Source organism: Solanum stenotomum, chromosome 6 (genome assembly GCF_019186545.1).
Source record: "Solanum stenotomum isolate F172 chromosome 6, ASM1918654v1, whole genome shotgun sequence".
Classification (NCBI taxonomy): Eukaryota; Viridiplantae; Streptophyta; class Magnoliopsida; order Solanales; family Solanaceae; genus Solanum; species Solanum stenotomum.
In genome coordinates, this window is record NC_064287.1 from 51878996 (window position 1) to 51898632 (window position 19637).

Consider the following 19637-nt stretch of genomic DNA (forward strand, 5'->3'; position numbering starts at 1 on the left):
ACTACGTTGAATATATCTTGAAGTCATATATATTTTTTCTCTCTTCTTTCTCTTGTGTGTATGTAGTTTTGAAATCATGGCAATCCGATGTAGTTTATGAGTAATCTGGCCGCTCGTAAGAGCATAAAGTTATATCGATCTGTCAAGACTTGTATGTTATAGTTTTCCGATTTTGGTTCTTCTTGCCAGCTCACTTGATCATCTTTGTTGTTCAACTTTAAAAAAATTTGGTACCTAAATTTTTCACTAAATATCACTCCAATTTACAAAACTTCAGGCCCAAAGCAAAGTCCAAAGTTGGCTAGGGGAATGCAATTGGGCTAACTGAGGCCCATTATGAAGTAGATTTTTTTCTTGTCCAACACCCACATTGGAGCCCGACTAAATTCAAATTTGTGCCGAAAAATATCACATTGGGGGTAAAGCGCTTCCTAACAAATGTGACTCTACATCCAAGGAGATTCGAATTTGAGACGTCTGGTGAAGGAGTACAGTAAATTTTTTAATAAATACATCCAAATCTTAAACAACTAATAAAGGTACGGATAACAAACAGTACAGACTATGGTGTATTGCATAGCAAACCCGCGTTAAAAAGAAGTATATTGAACTACTTCAAAAAGTAAGAAAAAAATTCGTTGAACTATTTTGTAGTGAGAGATATCATATCTAAATATCGTAGCCTCGTATCCGCGCCTGTATAACCCTATACTCGCTTGCACAAGTTCAAACTCACACCGATCCATTGTCATCCCTAACCAATGGAGCATACATAATTGCTTTTGCCGCTCCACCCTTTAAACTTTATGGAGTTATGTTCTTAAACCACTAATTAGAATTAAAGGCTCCAATAGAAAGAAAAAAAAATAAAAATTTAGTCAAAGAAGAAAAAGAAAAAGTATAGTATATAAAAAATTTTAAAAATCATACATGGGAAATGTTGCATGAAATCAAGCAAATTATAGCATTTGATTTTGGCCCCACGTTGGAGACAAGAAGAGAAACAGAAGGTAATAATTTATTTATTTATTTTATTTTATTATTCATAATAAAAGTGTAAAAGACAAATTATTAAACAAATCATATTTCTAATCAAAATTCCAAACTTTGCTTTTTGTCGTTAGACCAAATGATTAATCTCCTCACTTTAAATATAAACTTGCACTCTTTACCTTTTTCTTGCTTTCGCTTTATTGTACTTCTCTTTGATTTTTTGTTCTTATTTTTTTGTCATTATAGTCATTAACTAATTAAGTACATATATATTGATATTCTTGCCATTTTAAGTGTTGTACTTATTACTAATTCTTAATAATGATGATTGAAATAGTTAAGTATATATTGAATTTTTTTTCTTTTTGCCATTTTAGGTATTTTACAACTTCATAATATTGATATATTTGAATTGACCTATTACGGGGCCTACAATCATGTGAGTTAATTCTACTTTGAATATGCTTTATTTCTTTTTGTAAACTATTTTCTCTTGTATGTCTTAAGACTGATGTGAATTTTCGCTTGTATTTTCACTATTCGACTCGATTAAAGCCTGAACAGAGATATTCTCTATTTATAGCGTGCATGCGACCTTAGTCCTCTATGATTAAATGTAGCGACAAGTAACAAAAGGATTTGGTAGAATTCATGATCGTCAAATCAAACCTTACATAATTTCATGAGAAATAAGCATAAACAAAAGTATTTACATTATAGCTATTAAAATGACATTTCTAACTCAAAAATTACGACGTCTGCGCGAATCGTTTATTTCACATAAACTCAGTAAAGCAATTATGTGTCTATGTGAAAATGCTCTTTGAACAACAACAATATAACTCAGTATAATTTCACAAGTGGGATCTGATGAAACATTTTTCCTATCATGTGAATATAGAGAGATTGTTTCGATAAAATTTTCTTTGAACATTGATCACACACAAAATATTATATGAACTTTCATTTTTTAAAATAGTGACAAGTCAATCAAAAAGGCTTTATTGTGCATAGCTTATACAGTAATATAGAAGTGACAAATGATGTTACATGGCATTAAATTAAATCTAAGTTTAATTTAAAAGATTTTTATTGGTTTTGTACCCAAAAGCAAAAGTGAAATTTTGAGTACTTCAAGAGAATGACCAAAAAGAACGTTGCTTTGTTTCTTTATTCTGCCGTAGGGCAAAGCCTTTATGAACCTCCTTTTCTTATTCTTAGGAACACAAATACCACAAAAAACCACTAAAACCCTAGCACTTCCTACAACTTTTTTTAAAAAAAATAATCGCGGTGTGTGAATTAATTTATTTGTATTAGACTAATTTTGTGAAATAACTATGACGTACCTTCAATTTGTGTATATGTAGATTATTTTCACGTAATGCATGTCATCTTCTATCAATACAAATATTAGACAAGTCTTTATGAAATTTCTTTTTCTCATTCTTGTCAATTTGCATGTATGTTGATTAATATCATGTGATGCATGTTATCGTCTATCAATATAAGTAATTATGAAGCTTCTTTTCTCATTCTCATTAATTTGCATATACGTCAATTAATTTCACATATTATTTTCTATCAATATAAGTACTGAATAAGCATTTATGAAGCTTCTTTTCTCATTCACATGACACAAAAACCACTAAAGTCCTAGCACTCCTTTAATATTAGTATTTTTTTGAGTAACCATGATATACAAGTCATTTATGCACAGCTCGATTAATTCTATCGAAAAGAAAAGGCTATTAAATCCCTTGCAATTCATGCTATTTTATTTTTATTTTTATAAATGTGATGTTCTGACTAACTTATTATTCTCTTTGTTCCTAATTATTTGGCCATTTTTTTCTTTTTTAGTTATTTCTAATTACTTGTCAATTTTGACAAATCAAAAAAAGACAAAAAAAAATTACTTATTATGCCCTCAATTAATTACTTTGAAAACGGTAGAACTTTATGAAAATCTTAAGTTTTTTATTCATCTACTTCAAAATTAATAGGGGTAAAATGGTAAACTCATTATGTCATTAATTGTTTCTTAATAGGTGTGTCAATTTAAAAGTGGACAAGTAATTAGGAACAGAGTAGTATCTTGACTAATTTTACAAAGTACTTGTTATTTTTAATTTGCATGCATTTAAACTAATTTTATGAAATATCAATCATCTCCGACCAACATATGTGTATCAACATCTACTAATATAATTACCAATTATCTTCATTTAACATAGATATTGATTAATTCTATTTATCATGATTTAAACAAATAAAAAGAAATCACTTAATATACCTTGGCTCTTCCTAGTATCATTTTTCTTTTTTTTCTTTTTGGTTCATATTAACTAAATCATCTAGTATATGAAAAGGTTTAAACATATTTTTTCTGTTTTAAAAAATCAAGAAAGACATTAATTTTTCTTTAACTCTACCCCTACTTCAATAATAAATTATCAAAAAGAATAAAGGAAACATAAAGGGTCTCTATCTCTCCTAAGTAAACCTTATATTAAAAATATATATTTCATTTTACTTCTCAAAATTACTAGAGTTTTATCATTTCTATCATACACTATCTTTATTACTAAATAACTATATAAAGTAACAGTAATCAAATTTAGAGTTCTAAGAAATTGCTAAAACATCCCTAGAAACCTACTTGTGCTACTTAGACTTATTAATGAAGTTATAGAATTTTGTATAGAATATAAAAGAAAAATGATTCCATTTCTACCAAAGCATCACCAATAAAATTAGTTTGTAACTTACTACATTCCTAATTAAAACTTTTTGAAGGAATATGTCAAGTCAACAAAAATCAAATAATATTCAACAGAAGGAGTCAAATTTAGAATTCAAAGTATCATTGATAAGGTTTAGATGTAAAATACACTCTAACTAAAAAAATTCTTAAAAGATATGTTAAATCAACACAAATCAAGTAATATACAACAAACAAAATAGTCAAATTTATCCTTTTTGTAAGTACTCCCTTCTGTTCAATAATACTTGTCCATTGTTGGCTTTACACATTTCTTAAAAATTTTTAAATAGAAGGGTAATTTTACTATATCACCATTTGAACATAATAAATACAATGTCTTGAAAAATGTAATAAAAGAATTACTATAATTAATGATAAGAACAAATTAAAAACTAAGTGTAAAATTATTCATTGATTTTATAAAGTGGTCAAATATTATTAGACATTCCAAAATAGTATACAGTGAACACCTATTATTGGATCGAAGGAGTATTAAAAAGAATAATTTAATAAAATACATATCTAATCAAAATTTTCTTAAAGAATATTTATATATTGGGTCAATATATGTCAAATCTAGAATTCAAAGTATCATTAATAAGTTTAATAAGTTTTCTTAAAGAATATTTAACTTGTTAAATTTAAGATGCATATCAAGTGAACATAGGTCAAGCGAATAGATTAATAATTAAATTAAAGGAGTATATCAAGTAGGTTGTAATATAAAATGGAAATAATGTCCAAATACTATATACTAAAATAAGAACTTGCATTAATTGCCCCACAATTGTCACATTATTTTCAACATTAATTACTATCACCACCTTTCTCTCTTCTTCACCTTTCACTCTGTTTTTTCTCTTCACTCTTCAATGGCTACTACTACTCTACTCATGAACTTCCATTACACTTTTCTCTCATTCTTCTTCCTCTTCACCCTTCTTGAATCTTCCCCAAACCCAGATATTGCACCATTACTAGCTTTCAAATCAGCTTCAGATGAAACAAACTCACTCTATAACTGGAACTCATCAACTAACCCCTGTTCTTGGACTGGTGTATCTTGTCTTAACAATAGAGTTTCTAGACTTGTTCTTGAAGGTCTTAATCTAAAAGGGTCTTTCCAAAATCTTGTATTTCTCAAAGAGTTAAGAGTATTGAGCTTGAAATATAACAATTTTTCCGGTTCTGTTCCGAATCTTTCGAACCTTACTGCTTTAAAGCTGTTGTTTCTTTCGCATAATGAGCTTTCTGGGGAGTTTTCTGAGTCGTTCACCTCGCTTTTTAAGCTTTATAGACTTGATCTGTCGTATAATAAGTTTTCCGGTGAGATTCCGGCGAAGGTGAATCGTTTAACCCATTTGCTTACTCTTCGTCTTGAAGGAAATGGGTTTTCCGGTGAGATTTCTGGGGTTAATCTACCTAATCTTCAAGAGTTTAACGTTTCGGGTAACAAACTCGTTGGAGAAATACCCATTTCGCTATCTCATTTCCCGGAATCTGCATTTTCGAAGAACCGGGTTCTTTGTGGTTCTCCGTTGCCAAACTGTACGGCGGCGGTTCCTCGTGAACCGTCGTCGTCGGTAGGAGCTTTAGCTTCTCCGGTGAGTCCTAAAACTACCATTGCATCTTCTCCGAGCTCATTGCCGGTGACCTCTGCAACTTTGAGTCCAAAAAATACTCATCATAGTAGTGGTAAAATGAGCTCATTAGCAATAATCGCCATTATACTAGGTGATGTGTTGGTTCTATGTGTTGTGTGTATTTTTCTCTACTGTTTCTTCTGCATTAGGAAAGTTTCTTCTCAGAAGAATGGGTCACACATTCTTGAAGGTGAGAAGATTGTGTACTCATCTAGCCCGTATCCTAATACGGGCCAGACGAGTGGGTTCGAGAGAGGGAAGATGGTGTTTTTCGAAGGGGCGAAAAGGTTTGAGCTTGAGGATTTGTTGAGAGCTTCAGCTGAGATGTTGGGAAAAGGGGGATTTGGGACTGCTTATAAGGCTGTGTTGGATGATGGAAATGTGGTGGCTGTGAAAAGATTGAAAGAATTGAATGTTTGTGGGAAAAGGGAATTTGAGCAACAAATGGAAGTTTTAGGAAGACTTAGACACCCAAATTTGGTTAGTTTGAAAGCATATTACTTTGCTAGAGATGAGAAGTTGTTGGTGTATGAGTTCATGACTAATGGCAACTTGTTTTGGCTTCTTCATGGTGAGTTTTGTTCTTCAAGAAATTCAATAGTACTAACATATTTTAAAATGGAGTAACTTTGCGGGATTACACTGAGTATGTTGTTCTTGTTATTGATATGTGATTGTGTTGTTGAACTTGTTGATTTTGAAAAGAAAAATGTGATCTTTAGGATTGTTTTGTTGAAATTGATTGATTTGGGTGATAAAGTATGGCAACTAGTAGCAAAAGTCACATGTGGTTGGTTTGTGTTTTGTTTTTTTTTGGTTTTTAGTTGCTTTTTTTGGCTGCAACTGTTAATAAGGACTGGTCTCTAATGCATATAAGAATAGAAACCCAAATTTGGATAGTTTGAAAGCATATTACTTTGCTAAAGATTGAGTAGTTGTTGGTGAGTTTGGTGTATGATTTCGTCACTTGTTTTGGCTTTATCATGGTAAATAGTATTCAACCTTTTGTTCTTTAAGAAATATTTGTGAATTACTTGTTTCTTAAAGAAAAATGTGATCTTTAGCTTTTTGTTGTAGAATAGATTATTGATTGACCAATAAGGATTATAGTGGAGTTGTAAGTACTTCGTCATCTTTAATCTGAGGTTTCAAGTTCGAGCCTTGAGTATGGACTTGCCCTTGTTAGGTAGCGGTTTGTCCCTACGTGGGACTTCCTAGCGCGAACCCGTATCCGGCTCCAATGCAGTTGCCGTACACCGGATGGGAAAAAAGGAGAAGATTATTGATTGATTTGGTGGTAAAGTTTGGCAAGTAGTATAGCATAATCACATGGGGTTTGAGTCTGGCTTTTTGTCTTTAATTGCTTTTGGTCTGCTACTGTTAACCAGGACTAGCCTTCTGATGCAATGGGAATAAAGATGGGATGCCTCAATACTAGACAGTATTTGCTTTAGTTAATGTTTCTATTTACATAATTGAAACTAGCCATGTGGGGATATTGAAAATCTATGTCGCTCGGACTCTTTAAAAATATCGAGGGTGCGGCAACATGAGTAAGTCTTGCATAGTCTTTTCAAGCTAAAACTATAGAATAGTATGTTACTTTATTAACAATCTTTGTCACATAAGCTATTCTTGATTTTCAAATGTAGGGAACTTAAATTATTTAACAATCTTTATCATCTTATTCTTGAAAAAGTTTTTAAAGGAATCTAATTTACTCATGATGGTCCTAAAGTGACAGAAGATTAGAGCAAAGGACTTGTTGTACCAGATGAATAGAATTATGTGTTCCCTCTGAATTTTGGGCCAAAGCAAAAGAAAAAAATTCACACTTTTTTGGCAAGAGATGCCCTACTGTCCCATTGTGCTCTACAGCTTTTTTGCTTGTCTTTTTGACCTCACTTAGTATTCATATCTTGCAACTGTTTTGGTAGGTGGATAGTGAAATATAACCTCTTGTTTTTTTCTGGTTCAAATGGTAAAGAATCAACTTCTTGTTGAATTGCACCTGTCATTCATGTAACAGGAGACAGCTGCTTCATATGTTAAATTTTCTCATTTTAGAATTATGAACAATTATGTGTTACTATTCCTACCATCAAAGTCTGCTATGTCAACTTCAAACTCCTTGTCCTCTCTGCCCAGGTTTTTGTTCTTTTGTCTAGTTAAAGTTGCATCTTTATCTTTCTATAACAAATACTCCCTCCCCTTCAATTTGTTTGTCTGGTTTTGACTTGGCACGGAGTTAAGAAAAGTAAAGAACACTTTTGAATCTTCTGGTCTTAGTTCTTAAACATGTCATGTGGAAAGTTGAAATTAATAGTTGCCAAAAATGGGAAAGGGGCAAATAAGCGAAAATGTGCAAGTGTTCCATTTTATAGTAGTTTGAGTAAATGTTTTGATGGACATGAATCTTCTTGCTACAGGTAACAGAGGGCCTGGAAGAACTCCTTTAGACTGGACAACAAGGTTAAAGATTGCAGCCGGAGCGGCTCGAGGGCTAGCCTTCATCCACAACTCATGCAAGTCCTTGAAACTCACTCATGGCAACATCAAATCAACTAACATCCTCATTGACAAGAGCGGCAATGCACGTATCTCCGACTTCGGTCTAGCCATCTTCGCCACACCATCTTCCGTACCAAAAACCAACGGCTACCGAGCCCCTGAAGTCGCATTGGATGGTCGTAAAATAACTCAAAAGTCCGACATCTACTCATTTGGGGTCCTATTACTCGAGCTGCTAACCGGTAAATGCCCCTCAGTCGTGGACAATGGTAGTGGCCTCACAACCGGCTACGGAGGGGTGGTGGACTTACCGAGATGGGTGCAATCCGTGGTGAGGGAAGAATGGACCGCGGAAGTGTTCGATTTGGAGTTGATGAGGTATAAGGACATTGAGGAGGAAATGGTGGGGCTATTGCAGATAGCTATGGCATGTACTTCAACATCACCAGATCAAAGGCCTAAAATAAATTATGTTGTGAAAATGATTGAAGAGTTGAGAGGTGTTGAAGTTTCACCTTCTCATGACACTGCTACTGATTCTGTTTCTGACTCTCCTGCTGTTTCTGAAGATAATGCATGTGGTGCAGCTAGTCAGTAGTGAGAGTGTTTTTTTTTTCTACTAGTTTGTTATTCTGAGTTATGTAAATTAACCTCTTAGTTTTAATCCTTTTATCTATAAGATATAATTTAGGAGAAGTTTTATAAGGTTAACATAACAAGTTGCAAGATATTATGAATGAGTAAAAAATGGTTGAATTGATCCTAATTAATGGTTGAATTGCATAACCTTTGGTGCAAACATCAAGAGTCTACTCAAAGCATGTGGTGTAAATTTCCTTGCAAACAAATGACAAATACTTGTCTTCTTACCATTATACTCACAACTACTCTCATTCCTCAACTTCTTCAAGAACTCTTTAGTTATATCTTGTCTATTAAATCGGGCCGGGTGGGCCCCACCCTTCGACCAGTCAACCCAAGTCAAGGTCCGGCCCGAATTCCTCCCCCTAAATCTCATGCTCACGAAAGTCGGAAGGTAGTGTTCGTCAGCACAACACCATTCCTTGCAGTATTTTTGAAAAATCGAGAAATACGTCTTGTCTGAAACAACCTCGAGGGTGAGATCCCTATCCATTTGAAACCATTGAGACCCTTTCCTCCATTGTGGAAGTTTGATAGTCGGGCTCATTCGCGGGCGGTACCTACCTCTGCCCGATGGGCCGGGCTGGTCATACGACTCCACGAAATTTTTCGTGGAGTTCATTAGGTGAGTGTAGATAGTAGAGAAATTGAACAAGGGAATGCATGCTTCGGAGAGAAGAACAAATCTTTGGTTAGAAATATCAAGAAGAGCATTTGCTAGTAATCTTTTTTCAGCCTCAACCATATTTACTTTACCCCATTCAACTTCTTTACTTGGAATTCTTCTTCCATGAAAAATAAAACTTTCATCAATATTTGATTTATTATAAGAAGGATGAGAATGAACATAAATTGAATAAAATCCTTCATGTCCTTTAAAAAATAGCTCCCAAAGTGGTGATAACAAAACCGGCCCTTTTGTTAAAAACATGAAAGCCACTTTTGGTTGTATTTTAAAAGGTAACTCTTTAACTTTTGGCACCATTGAACTTCTCCATAATAACTCTTCATCACTCATATCATGTTCAACATTAATTGGCTTAATACACTCATTCAACCCTAATCGAGGAATTATCGATCGCGATGATGGTGGTAGTGATGGTTGTGGATTAAAAGAAGAATAGTTTAAAATTTGGCCATTTATAACTTGTAAGTTGACACTAAAGTTATTGAAATAAGAAGTGAAAATAATACCACAAGCAAAAAAGAAGAAAAAAGAAAGGAGATATATCATATTTAATGGGATAGTGAATAAATTTCTGAAATTTTGTTTTTTGTTCTTCATGATTATATTATGTTAAGAGAGAAAATATAATTTGAATGAAGGGAAAAAAAATCGATCGTCCTAATATATAGAGGTTTAGTTAATCATAATCCGTATCAAATTAGGATTATATTAATATTATTACCTAGAAACTATAGTAATCATAATCCGTACCAAATTAGGATTTATTACTAATCTATTTATAGAAAAAAACAATTATTAAATAAAGTCAAGAAAAATAAAACAAGAAAATTCAAAATATATATTAGGGCGGTGTTTTAACTGAAAAAATATATATTAGATATTTATCATTGTTAATTTTCTTGTTTATATCTATCACGTTTTGCTTCTCAAGAATTAATTTAACTAATTTTTAAAGCTTATTAAATTAGATTAATTTAATAAGTTTTAGATTTTCAATTTAGATATTACTAGAAGTTACAATGTCTCTTCGTTTAATATGATAAAAAAAAATACATTTTACAATATTTATCAAAGTCTATAGTTTAACTCGTGACAAGTAAATAACTTACCCAACACCTTTGGGCCAAACCAATGAATACAAGATACTTGTCTTTCTTTTAGATAAAAGACCTTCAAATTCTAACTACAAAATTCTTTCTATATTTTGTAACTTTGCGCTTTCTTTATTGTATTTATGTATCATGAATGATACAAATTATACAAGAGTGAATAAATACAACTGATACAAATCTATGAAGAGAGAAAGGTGAAAATACACAGTATAACCTAAATATGCGTATAAGTACAATAAATACAATCGTGTAACACTTCTCATCATTTTCTCTATTACACAAAGGAAGAAAAATCCTTTATATATAAGCGTAGGATTTATACACAAACACTAACAATATGAATAAGCAAAAAAATGGTCTTTTATTTAAAATAAAAACTGAAATTCTTACATATCTCACATTTACTTTTTTACAAGGGGAAAAATAAGGAAAAATCAAAATCAAAGAATGAATTAATAAATGAACCCATTGATCATGTGATCAAGTTAAGGTTTGTACAAAGAATTGTTTTTTTTCCATGTACATCAATTTGTGTTAATTAATCCTAATTAATGGTTAAATTGCATAACCTTTGGTGCAAAAATCAATAGTCTACTCAAAGCATGTGGTGTAAATTTCCTTGCAAACAAATGACAAACACTTGTCTTTTCACCATTGTACTCACAACTACTCTCACTTCTCAGCTTTTTCAAAAACTCCACACTTATATCTGACCTATAATAACGGGTTGGGTGGGGCCCGCCCTTGGACCAGTCAACCCATGTCAAAGTCTGACCCGAATTCCTCTTTTCGAATTTCATACTTACAAAAGTTGGTAAAAAATGTTCGTCAGCATAGCACGAGCCCTTGCAATGTTTCTTGAAAACCGAGAAATACATTTGGTCAGAAACGACCTCTAAGGCGAGATCTCTGTCCATTTCGAACCATTGAGACCCTTTTCTCCATTGCGAAAGTTTGATAGTCGGGCTCATTCGTGGGTGATACCGACCCCGGNCGCCCTTCGACCAGTCAACCCAAGTCAAAGTCCGACCCGTATTCCTCTTTTCGAACTTCATACTTACAAAAGTTGGTAAAAAATGTTCGTCAGCATAGCACGAGCCCTTGCAATGTTTCTTGAAAACCGAGAAATACGTTTGGTCAGAAACGACCTCTAAGGCGAGATCTCTGTCCATTGCGAACCATTGAGACCCTTTTCTCCATTGCGGAAGTTTGATAGTCGGGCTCATCCGTGGGTGGTACCGACCCCGGCCCACTGGGCCGGGCTGGTCATATGTCTCCACGAAATTTTTCATGGAGTTCATTAGGTGAGTGTAGATAGTAGAGAAATTGAACAAGGGAATGCATGCCTCAGAGAGAAGAACAAATCTTTGATTAGAGATATCAAGAAGAGCATTTGCAAGTAGTCTTTTTTCAGCCTCAACCATATTTATTTTTCCCCATTCAACTTCCTGCATTTCATCAATTAAACAAAAGTTAAATTTATTTTTAATGATATTAGTCTATTAATTATAAATGTATACTTCAAGCAATTGATGTAATAATTATCAAACCAATAAAAAATCATTAGCTAGAAATACTTCTCTCTTTTCTTTTCTTTTTTTGGTAGTTTGAAGCATTTATAAGTTGTTTTCACCAGAAAAAGTTTGGGGGTAGGTCCATTTTCATTTCATATATAGCTAAAATAAAATAAAATGGGGTAGGTCCATTTTTGTCTTAACCCTAAAGTTAAAGTTTTCTATTTGAATTCAGATTAGTCGGATATTAAAACAGATTGCAGATAATGATAATAAACTATATGATAAAGAAGTAAGTACTTTATTTTTAAATAGAGGTTTCGTATTCAAATTCTATGAATGAATTGAGATGCATTAGGTAGGAAATATTTAATTCCCAGAGTGAAGTTTCTTAACGCAATTCGAATTAGTTAGATCTCAAAACGAATACCGAATACTTGGTGAGATAACAAAAAAAAAATCTAACAAGGGACATGAGTAGTTTGCTTCTCATTAAAACACACATGGGTTTATAGTTCCCATTTAATACTATATACAACTATATATCCAAACATATAGGCCATAAAATCAATAATTTGTCAGAGAAAATCTATGACATAAATGGAAAAAAATATTGAAGAGTAACCAAAAAAAAAGGAGCACATAAAGTTTTCTTAAATAGTCTAATGGAACATATGTTGTTTAAAAAAAACTATGAACATTATTTGAAAGTTCTATAATTTATAATTTAAGTTCTATATATTGACGATATAAAAAAATAATCATACGATTAGATCACTTCTAAAATAAATACATTAAATATCAATTGATAACCTGATTAAAATATATAATAAATAATCTAATATAACAGGTTAAATTGCTCTAATGCTACATATATCCTTTAATTCTTAACAAAATTATATTGCAAACTCTATACGTGAAAATATTGGAGAAAGAGTAAAGCAAATAAGTTCACATCAAAAAATTTCACTATCTTAAAGTTAAACTATTCTAGTGCGAACTCGAAATCTCTTGATTATAATAGGATTGATTGTTTGCTAATAAATACGAACCACTAGATTTCTAACAAAGCCACCTACTTTATTGTAAATCTTTTTTTAAATTATTTATCATTTATTATTTATTTATTTTCCTTTCTTTATTGACTAGTTTTCTTTTTTTTTTTAATAGTAAAAAACATCATGATCCTAGAATCTAGACTTATTCTTGAATTTTCATAAAGAAAAGAATATAGCCTTGTAGACTACTTCAATACTCCATTCTTTTCTTTACAATTAAATATCCTTCAATTAATTAATTATTTTCTTTTTATATAAATATATTCCATTTAAGTTTTGTGAGAGTCCTACAAAAACTTTGCTATTAATGACAAAATGGTCCCAATCTTTTGCCTCAGCAAATGACTCATCAATTCCAATGTACCATAGTAAAGTGACAAATATTATAGTACAATTATTCATATTATTATTTTTATAATCGTGGTGTTTGAAGGATTAATTTGTGAATACTTCGATTGATTATTCTACAATTTCACATAGTACATGTTATCTCTAACCCTATCAACAGAGATAAAATATTACTCTATTCATCAAAACTTGAACAAATGGAAAGAAATCATCAAGAACTTTCGTCTTCTTAATAAAATGTGTTTCATAGCTTTAAGAATATTCGTCTAAACGGTCTTTTATCTCTTTAATTAAGTGTTTTTTGCTTTATTAATGTGCACAAAATTTTAGAGGATTAGTGATGCATGGTTCGAACCTATCTCCTCTGTCTTAAAGTACTTCTTACTTATAGAGTAGTAACTATCCTAATCTGAGACTTTTTTACGTGAATTCAATTTGAATCAACAATAGTACGTACAAACCGAAAATCCTCGTATGTAGATAATCGGTCTATTACTCTATTCTTCTCCATTTAAATACCAAATATTTGTCTGACTCAACGAATTGAAACAAATAAGAAAGAAACTAAAATACTAGAGAGAAAAAAAAGTTATATAATATGAAACTAACCTTGCTAGGAATTCTCCTTCCATGAAAAATAGAACTTTCATCAACATGTGATTGATTATAAGAAGGATCAGAATGTATATAAATTGAATAAAATCCTTCATTTCCTTTAAAAAATAGCTCCCAAAGTGGTGATAACAAAATTGGCCCTCTTGTTAAAAACATGAAAGCCACTTTTGGTACTCTTTTAAATGGAAATTCTTTAACTTTTGGCACCATTGAACTTCTCCAAAATAACTCTTCATCACTCATATCATGTTCAACATTAATTGGCTTGATATACTCATTCAACCCTACTCGAGGAATTATCGATCGCGGTGATGGTGGTGGTGGTGGTGATAATGGATGTGAATTTAAAGAAGAATAGTTTAAAATTTGGCCATTGATGACTTGTAAGTTAACACTAAAGTTTTTGAAATAAAAAGTGAAAATAATACCACATGTTATACCACAAGCAAATAAGAAAAAAGATGAAAGCAGATTTATAATATTTATTGGAGTGTTGAATGATTTAATAGCCAGTGCTATGGAGTTTTGATTTTGGTTCTTCATGTTAAGAAGAGAGAAGAAAAAGAGGAAATAATTTGAATGGAGGAAAATAAATCTTATATAGAGAGAGGTATATAGTAAATCATACGTACCAAACTAGCTAGGGGATCTATTATTAATATATTTATAAAAATATAATTATTAAATAATATCAATTTTAAATTAACAATAAAACAAAGAAAATTCATATTTTGGCTATTACAACTTGGAATATAAGTCAACATAGGCAGATTTTAAAAAGAATTATTGAAGGCGGCGTTTTAACGAACACTACATGATATAATTATTACCATATTATATTCCCTCCGTCTCAATTTATATGATGTAAATCTGACTTGCCATAGAGGTTACAAAAGAAAGAAAAACTTTTGAAATTCGTGGTTTAAATTAAGTTATAGATATTTATATGGTTATAAATCATTTTATTAAAAGTTAAGTTGTTACTAAATATAAAAACGTGTCATTCTTTTTTAAACTGATTAAAAAGGAAAGTGAGTCATATAAATTAAGTCACAAAATACGGTAAGTATTATAACTTTCCATATAAAGATTATTATAAATATTATACTTATTTTCACTATGAGAATTACCAATTTCAATGGATGATGTCCAATCAGAATCTAACTCATCGCTAAAAGATTTTCCATAGAAAATTCATTAAAAAAGTTATCAACGAGCCAATTTTCAACAAACTATTAAAAAATTTATCTTGTTGTGTTTTGAGTTTAATCTTTATACATTGATAGTGTATAAAATCATGAGGTGGAGCTATTATTTTTTACTATGTTTCGACAAAATCCAATAATTTAGGTTTGAATTTTATATTATATTAAAATTCGACTTGATATATAAAAATAATTTATCAAATAATGAAGTAAATTGCTTTTTAAAAAGAATTCAAAATTAGTAAATGGAAAGAATCTTGATTTTGTCTCTCAAGTATAAAATATTTACAGATCAAGTCATATAAAAATAATGTTATTTAATAAATATATATTAATTACATAAGATAATTATTTTAGACAAATAAATTACAGTAATTGTGTATAGATTCATTTAATATTTTTCATACATATAAACCTAAAATCAACACGTATTAGCAGCCAAACTGACTCTAGATCGTTCAAATGCGGTGGATTTTTATTTTAGAAAATATTATTGAAAAAGTCAATAGTTTTTATTTCTTTTTCAATATTAGAAGGAAAAGGAAAGGAAATTGCATGTGCAAAAAGAAAAAGAGGAAAGTGAAATTAACAATTTTGGGGAATTTGAGACCCATTACTTCTACAGAAGTTTCTAATTTTTTTTCCTGTTTACTTTTATTTATTTATTTTAAATTTTAAAAAATAATATAAATATTTTATCTTAGTATTCATATTAATTGATGTGTAATAATAATCTTACGTCTTGAGAAATAAATATTAATGTTGGAAATATAAAAAAAAATATTTCTTCTTAATAGATTAAAAATGACTAGCAAAAGTCAACGGGAAAAATAGTAATGGTTCCCTATATGTGCCTTTTATAATGGGATATTAAATGAATGGGACAATTTTGGCCAATAGAAATTTAAAAAATGTGCTTATTTAATTATCTTTAGTTATTTGAGAAGGTATAAAAGAGAACTCGTATTTGATATTTCAAATTTATTATCCTTGTTATCAAATATAATTTTTGTTAAAATATAATATATTTTTTTTTAACTTTGTATGAAAATCAGTTAAATTTGAGGTAAAAATTCCTGAGCTTAAAGTAGAATGGCTAATGTTATGCAAAAATGAGAGAACTTCACTCATATATATGTTTGACGTCCAGACATAAATACTTGAATTTCAAAAATTATAAATTTGAAATTATTTCGAAGTAGGTAGACATAATTTTTTTTTTATAAACTTGAGATATAACTTAAATAACGATATCAAAATCATGTGTTTGTGCACTTCCCTTAATAATAAAATTATCTCTATATAACCTATTATTAGTCATGAATAATCATGAAATTAATCACTAATACTTTAATTAAAAAAATATTTTACATTATAATAATAATTCTTTTCTAAATATTATATAAATACGAAATGTTTTTATAAATCACAGTATCTTTTCTTTTCTTTAATAGCGTGGGTAAAGGGGTAAACAGAAAAAGTGCCTTTTTTCCAATTTTGCCCCTTTAATTAATCAAGTACTTCTCACCCCCCAAAAAAAAAACTTTTAGGGTCATAGATAAGACTATATATCTCGAAATAAAATTTAAGATTTTATATTTAACTTAATATTAGTTAATTTTGAAATTATGTTATCCCATTATTAATTAAAATAATTAGATTATCTTCTCATATAAAAAATGAAATAATATAAAATATTTTTTTATATCTTATCTCTCATATCAAACGAACCATTAGTAGCTCATCAAATCATGGTTTACACTTTTTTATCCACTAAAACTTTATCCATAGTGGATGTAGCACATACCTTGTCTTAATCCAACAATAAAATTTCAATTTTTAGGTTCAAACAAATAGTATAAACCTCAAACAAAAAAGTAAAACAAAATAAAAACAAAAACAAATAAATAAATAAAGTGAGTTTGACATATTTCAAAGCATATTCAAATTACAAATTTGTATAGTTTCAAAAGATACCTACCTTCCTCTAATTGTTTTTCTTAATTGTCTTTTTTAGTTGGCAACTAGTTTTCATTTATTAAAAATATTGAACCTTTTATAATTATTTAATGTATAAAAACAACAACAAAAGAATAACAAAAAGTAATAATTATGAATATAGTTAGTTGATCAATGGGGGCCTCAAGTTTTGGGTCCAATTTTCTGTTGGAATTAGCTGCCATTGAAGAAGACTTGTCAAAAAAGTTTCCCAAAACACAAGGCCATCACCATTGACCTCTACATATACATTACTTTTCACCGACGTTTATATCAATCCAATGAATACACAATACACGTGTGACGTGTCTTTAAAGAAATGGATGCAATATGTCAATATTATACTGTCATCGAATTCAGCTGAACTCACATTATAAGAAACATAAATTATCGTCTAATAAATTCTGTTGTTGAACATAAAAAAATCTATCGCTAATCCTATTTAATGAGAAAATAGCAACAAATTATATATAAATCATGTTAGTTATGATTTGTTTACAAGTATATTAGAGATGAATTTTGTAATTTTTTTCTATAGTGTCAATACTTTTAATGCAGCACATAAATTTTATGTATAGAAATTCACTAGAACTGCAATACATAATAGGTATGAAGTTTGAACCGATAATTATAAATTTATAATGTGTTTAATGTTCAAAATCTTAAAGATTGAACCTATAAAACTTAAATTTTATGCATCTATATATCCATATATTGTTATTTAGTAGCGGAATTAAATGACAGTCAATTGATCACCTTTCCTCAAGACCTTACTTTAGCCTTCCACAAGTTTAATTTAAAGTTACATTTTAAATATATTTAATATAAGTCATATGCCTAAAATAATTCTTAGAATAAACTTAATATGGAAAGTTGTAATACTTGCTATAAATACTTGTCTATTTTGACTTGTATTCCAAGTTGTAATAACCAAAATATGAATTTTCTTGTTTTCTTGTTATTTTTATTGACTAGTTCCATATTTTTTCCCTTTTTTATATAAATACATTAATAAATTCCTAATTTGATACGGATTATAAATTACTATATTCTATATAATTAACAGATTTCTAATTTGATATGGATTATGATTAATACCTCTATATATACATAACACAATTTATTTTTTCTTTATTCAAATTTTTTCTTCTTACTTAATAACATAATGAAGGCTATCAAATTAAACATTTTAAATTTCCTTTCTTATTTTTTCTTCTTTGCATGTGGTATTATTTTCACTTTTTATTTTTCACACTTTAGTGTCAACTTTCAAATCATCAATGGCCAAATTTTAAACTATTCTGCTTTTAATTCACAATCATTATCACCACAACCATCATCACCACCACCACCACCGCGATCGATAATTCCTCGATTAGGGTTGAATGAGTATATTAAGCCAATGGATATTGAACATGATATGAATGATGAAGAGTTATTATGGAGAAGTTCAATGGTGCCAAAAATTAAAGAGTTACCATTTAAAATACAACCAAAAGTAGCTTTCATGTTTTTAACAAAAGGGCCAGTTTTGTTATCACCACTTTGGGAGCTATTTTTTAAAGGACATGAAGGATTTTATTCAATTTATGTACATTCTCATCCTTCTTATAATAAATCAAATATTGATGAAAGTTTTATTTTTCATGGAAGGAGAATTCCAAGTAAAGAAGTTGAATGGGGTAAAGTAAATATGGTTGAGGCTGAAAAAAGATTACTATCAAATGCTCTTCTTGATATTTCTAACCAAAGATTTGTTCTTCTCTCTGAAGCATGCATTCCCTTGTTCAATTTCTCTACTATCTACACTCACCTAATGAACTCCACGAAAAATTTTGTGGAGTCGTATGACCAGCCCGGCCCATCGGGCCGAGGTAGGTACCGCCCGTGAATGAGCCCGACTATCAAACTTCCACAATGGAGGAAAGGGTCTCAATGGTTTCAAATTGATAAGGATCTTGCCGTAGAGGTCGTTTCAGACAAGACATATTTCTCAATTTTTCAAAAATACTGCAAGGAATGGTGTTGTGCTGACGAACACTACCTTTCGACTTTCGTGAGCATGAGATTTAGAGTGAGGAATTCGGGCCGGACCTTGACTTGGGCTGACTGGTCGAAGGGTGGGGCCCACCCGGCCCAATTTAATAGACGAGATATAACTAAAGAGTTCTTGAAGAAGTTGAGGAGTGAGAGTAGTTGTGAGTATAATGGTAAGAAGACAAGTATTTGTCATTTGTTTGCAAGGAAATTTACATCACATGCTTTGAGTAGACTCTTGATGTTTGCACCAAAGGTTATGCAATTCAACCAATAATTAGGATTAATTTTTTGTTAATTTTGATTTTTTTCTCCTATTTTTTCCCTTATAGAAAAGCAAATGTAATGTAAGAATTTCAATTTTTTATATATATAAAAGACCAATTTTTCAACCTAATCCGATATTCCAAAAACTCGTTATGATGTCAATGCATATAACATAAACTCTTTCACGAAATCATGCGAACTATGTTCCTCCTTGCTAGGGGGTGGGGTGTGGGTTGGGG

General features: G+C 30.5%; 3 protein-coding genes and 1 pseudogene across 3 annotated transcripts; 2 read left to right on the plus strand and 2 right to left on the minus strand.

Annotated features, from left to right (window-relative positions):
* Nucleotides 1–4548: 4548 nt before the first annotated feature.
* LOC125867990 (probable leucine-rich repeat receptor-like protein kinase At1g68400) lies at nucleotides 4549–8608 on the plus strand. The gene is made up of 2 exons (XM_049548585.1): nucleotides 4549–5974; nucleotides 7833–8608. The coding sequence occupies exons 1-2, from the start codon at nucleotides 4633–4635 to the stop codon at nucleotides 8510–8512; spliced, it is 2022 nt and encodes a 673-aa protein (XP_049404542.1). The 5' UTR covers nucleotides 4549–4632; the 3' UTR covers nucleotides 8513–8608.
* A 64-nt stretch (nucleotides 8609–8672) lies between these two features.
* Nucleotides 8673–9841, minus strand: LOC125868882 (glycosyltransferase BC10-like). Its single transcript, XM_049549448.1, has one exon. The coding sequence runs from the start codon at nucleotides 9839–9841 to the stop codon at nucleotides 8681–8683; it is 1161 nt and encodes a 386-aa protein (XP_049405405.1). The 3' UTR covers nucleotides 8673–8680.
* Nucleotides 9842–10902: 1061 nt separating this feature from the next.
* Nucleotides 10903–14478, minus strand: LOC125867581 (glycosyltransferase BC10-like). The gene is made up of 3 exons (XM_049548132.1): nucleotides 13886–14478; nucleotides 11370–11804; nucleotides 10903–11126 (listed from the first exon to the last, which is right to left on the minus strand). The coding sequence occupies exons 1-3, from the start codon at nucleotides 14432–14434 to the stop codon at nucleotides 10905–10907; spliced, it is 1206 nt and encodes a 401-aa protein (XP_049404089.1). The 5' UTR covers nucleotides 14435–14478; the 3' UTR covers nucleotides 10903–10904.
* A 3781-nt stretch (nucleotides 14479–18259) lies between these two features.
* LOC125868883 (glycosyltransferase BC10-like) lies at nucleotides 18260–19408 on the plus strand (annotated as a pseudogene).
* Nucleotides 19409–19637: the final 229 nt, after the last annotated feature.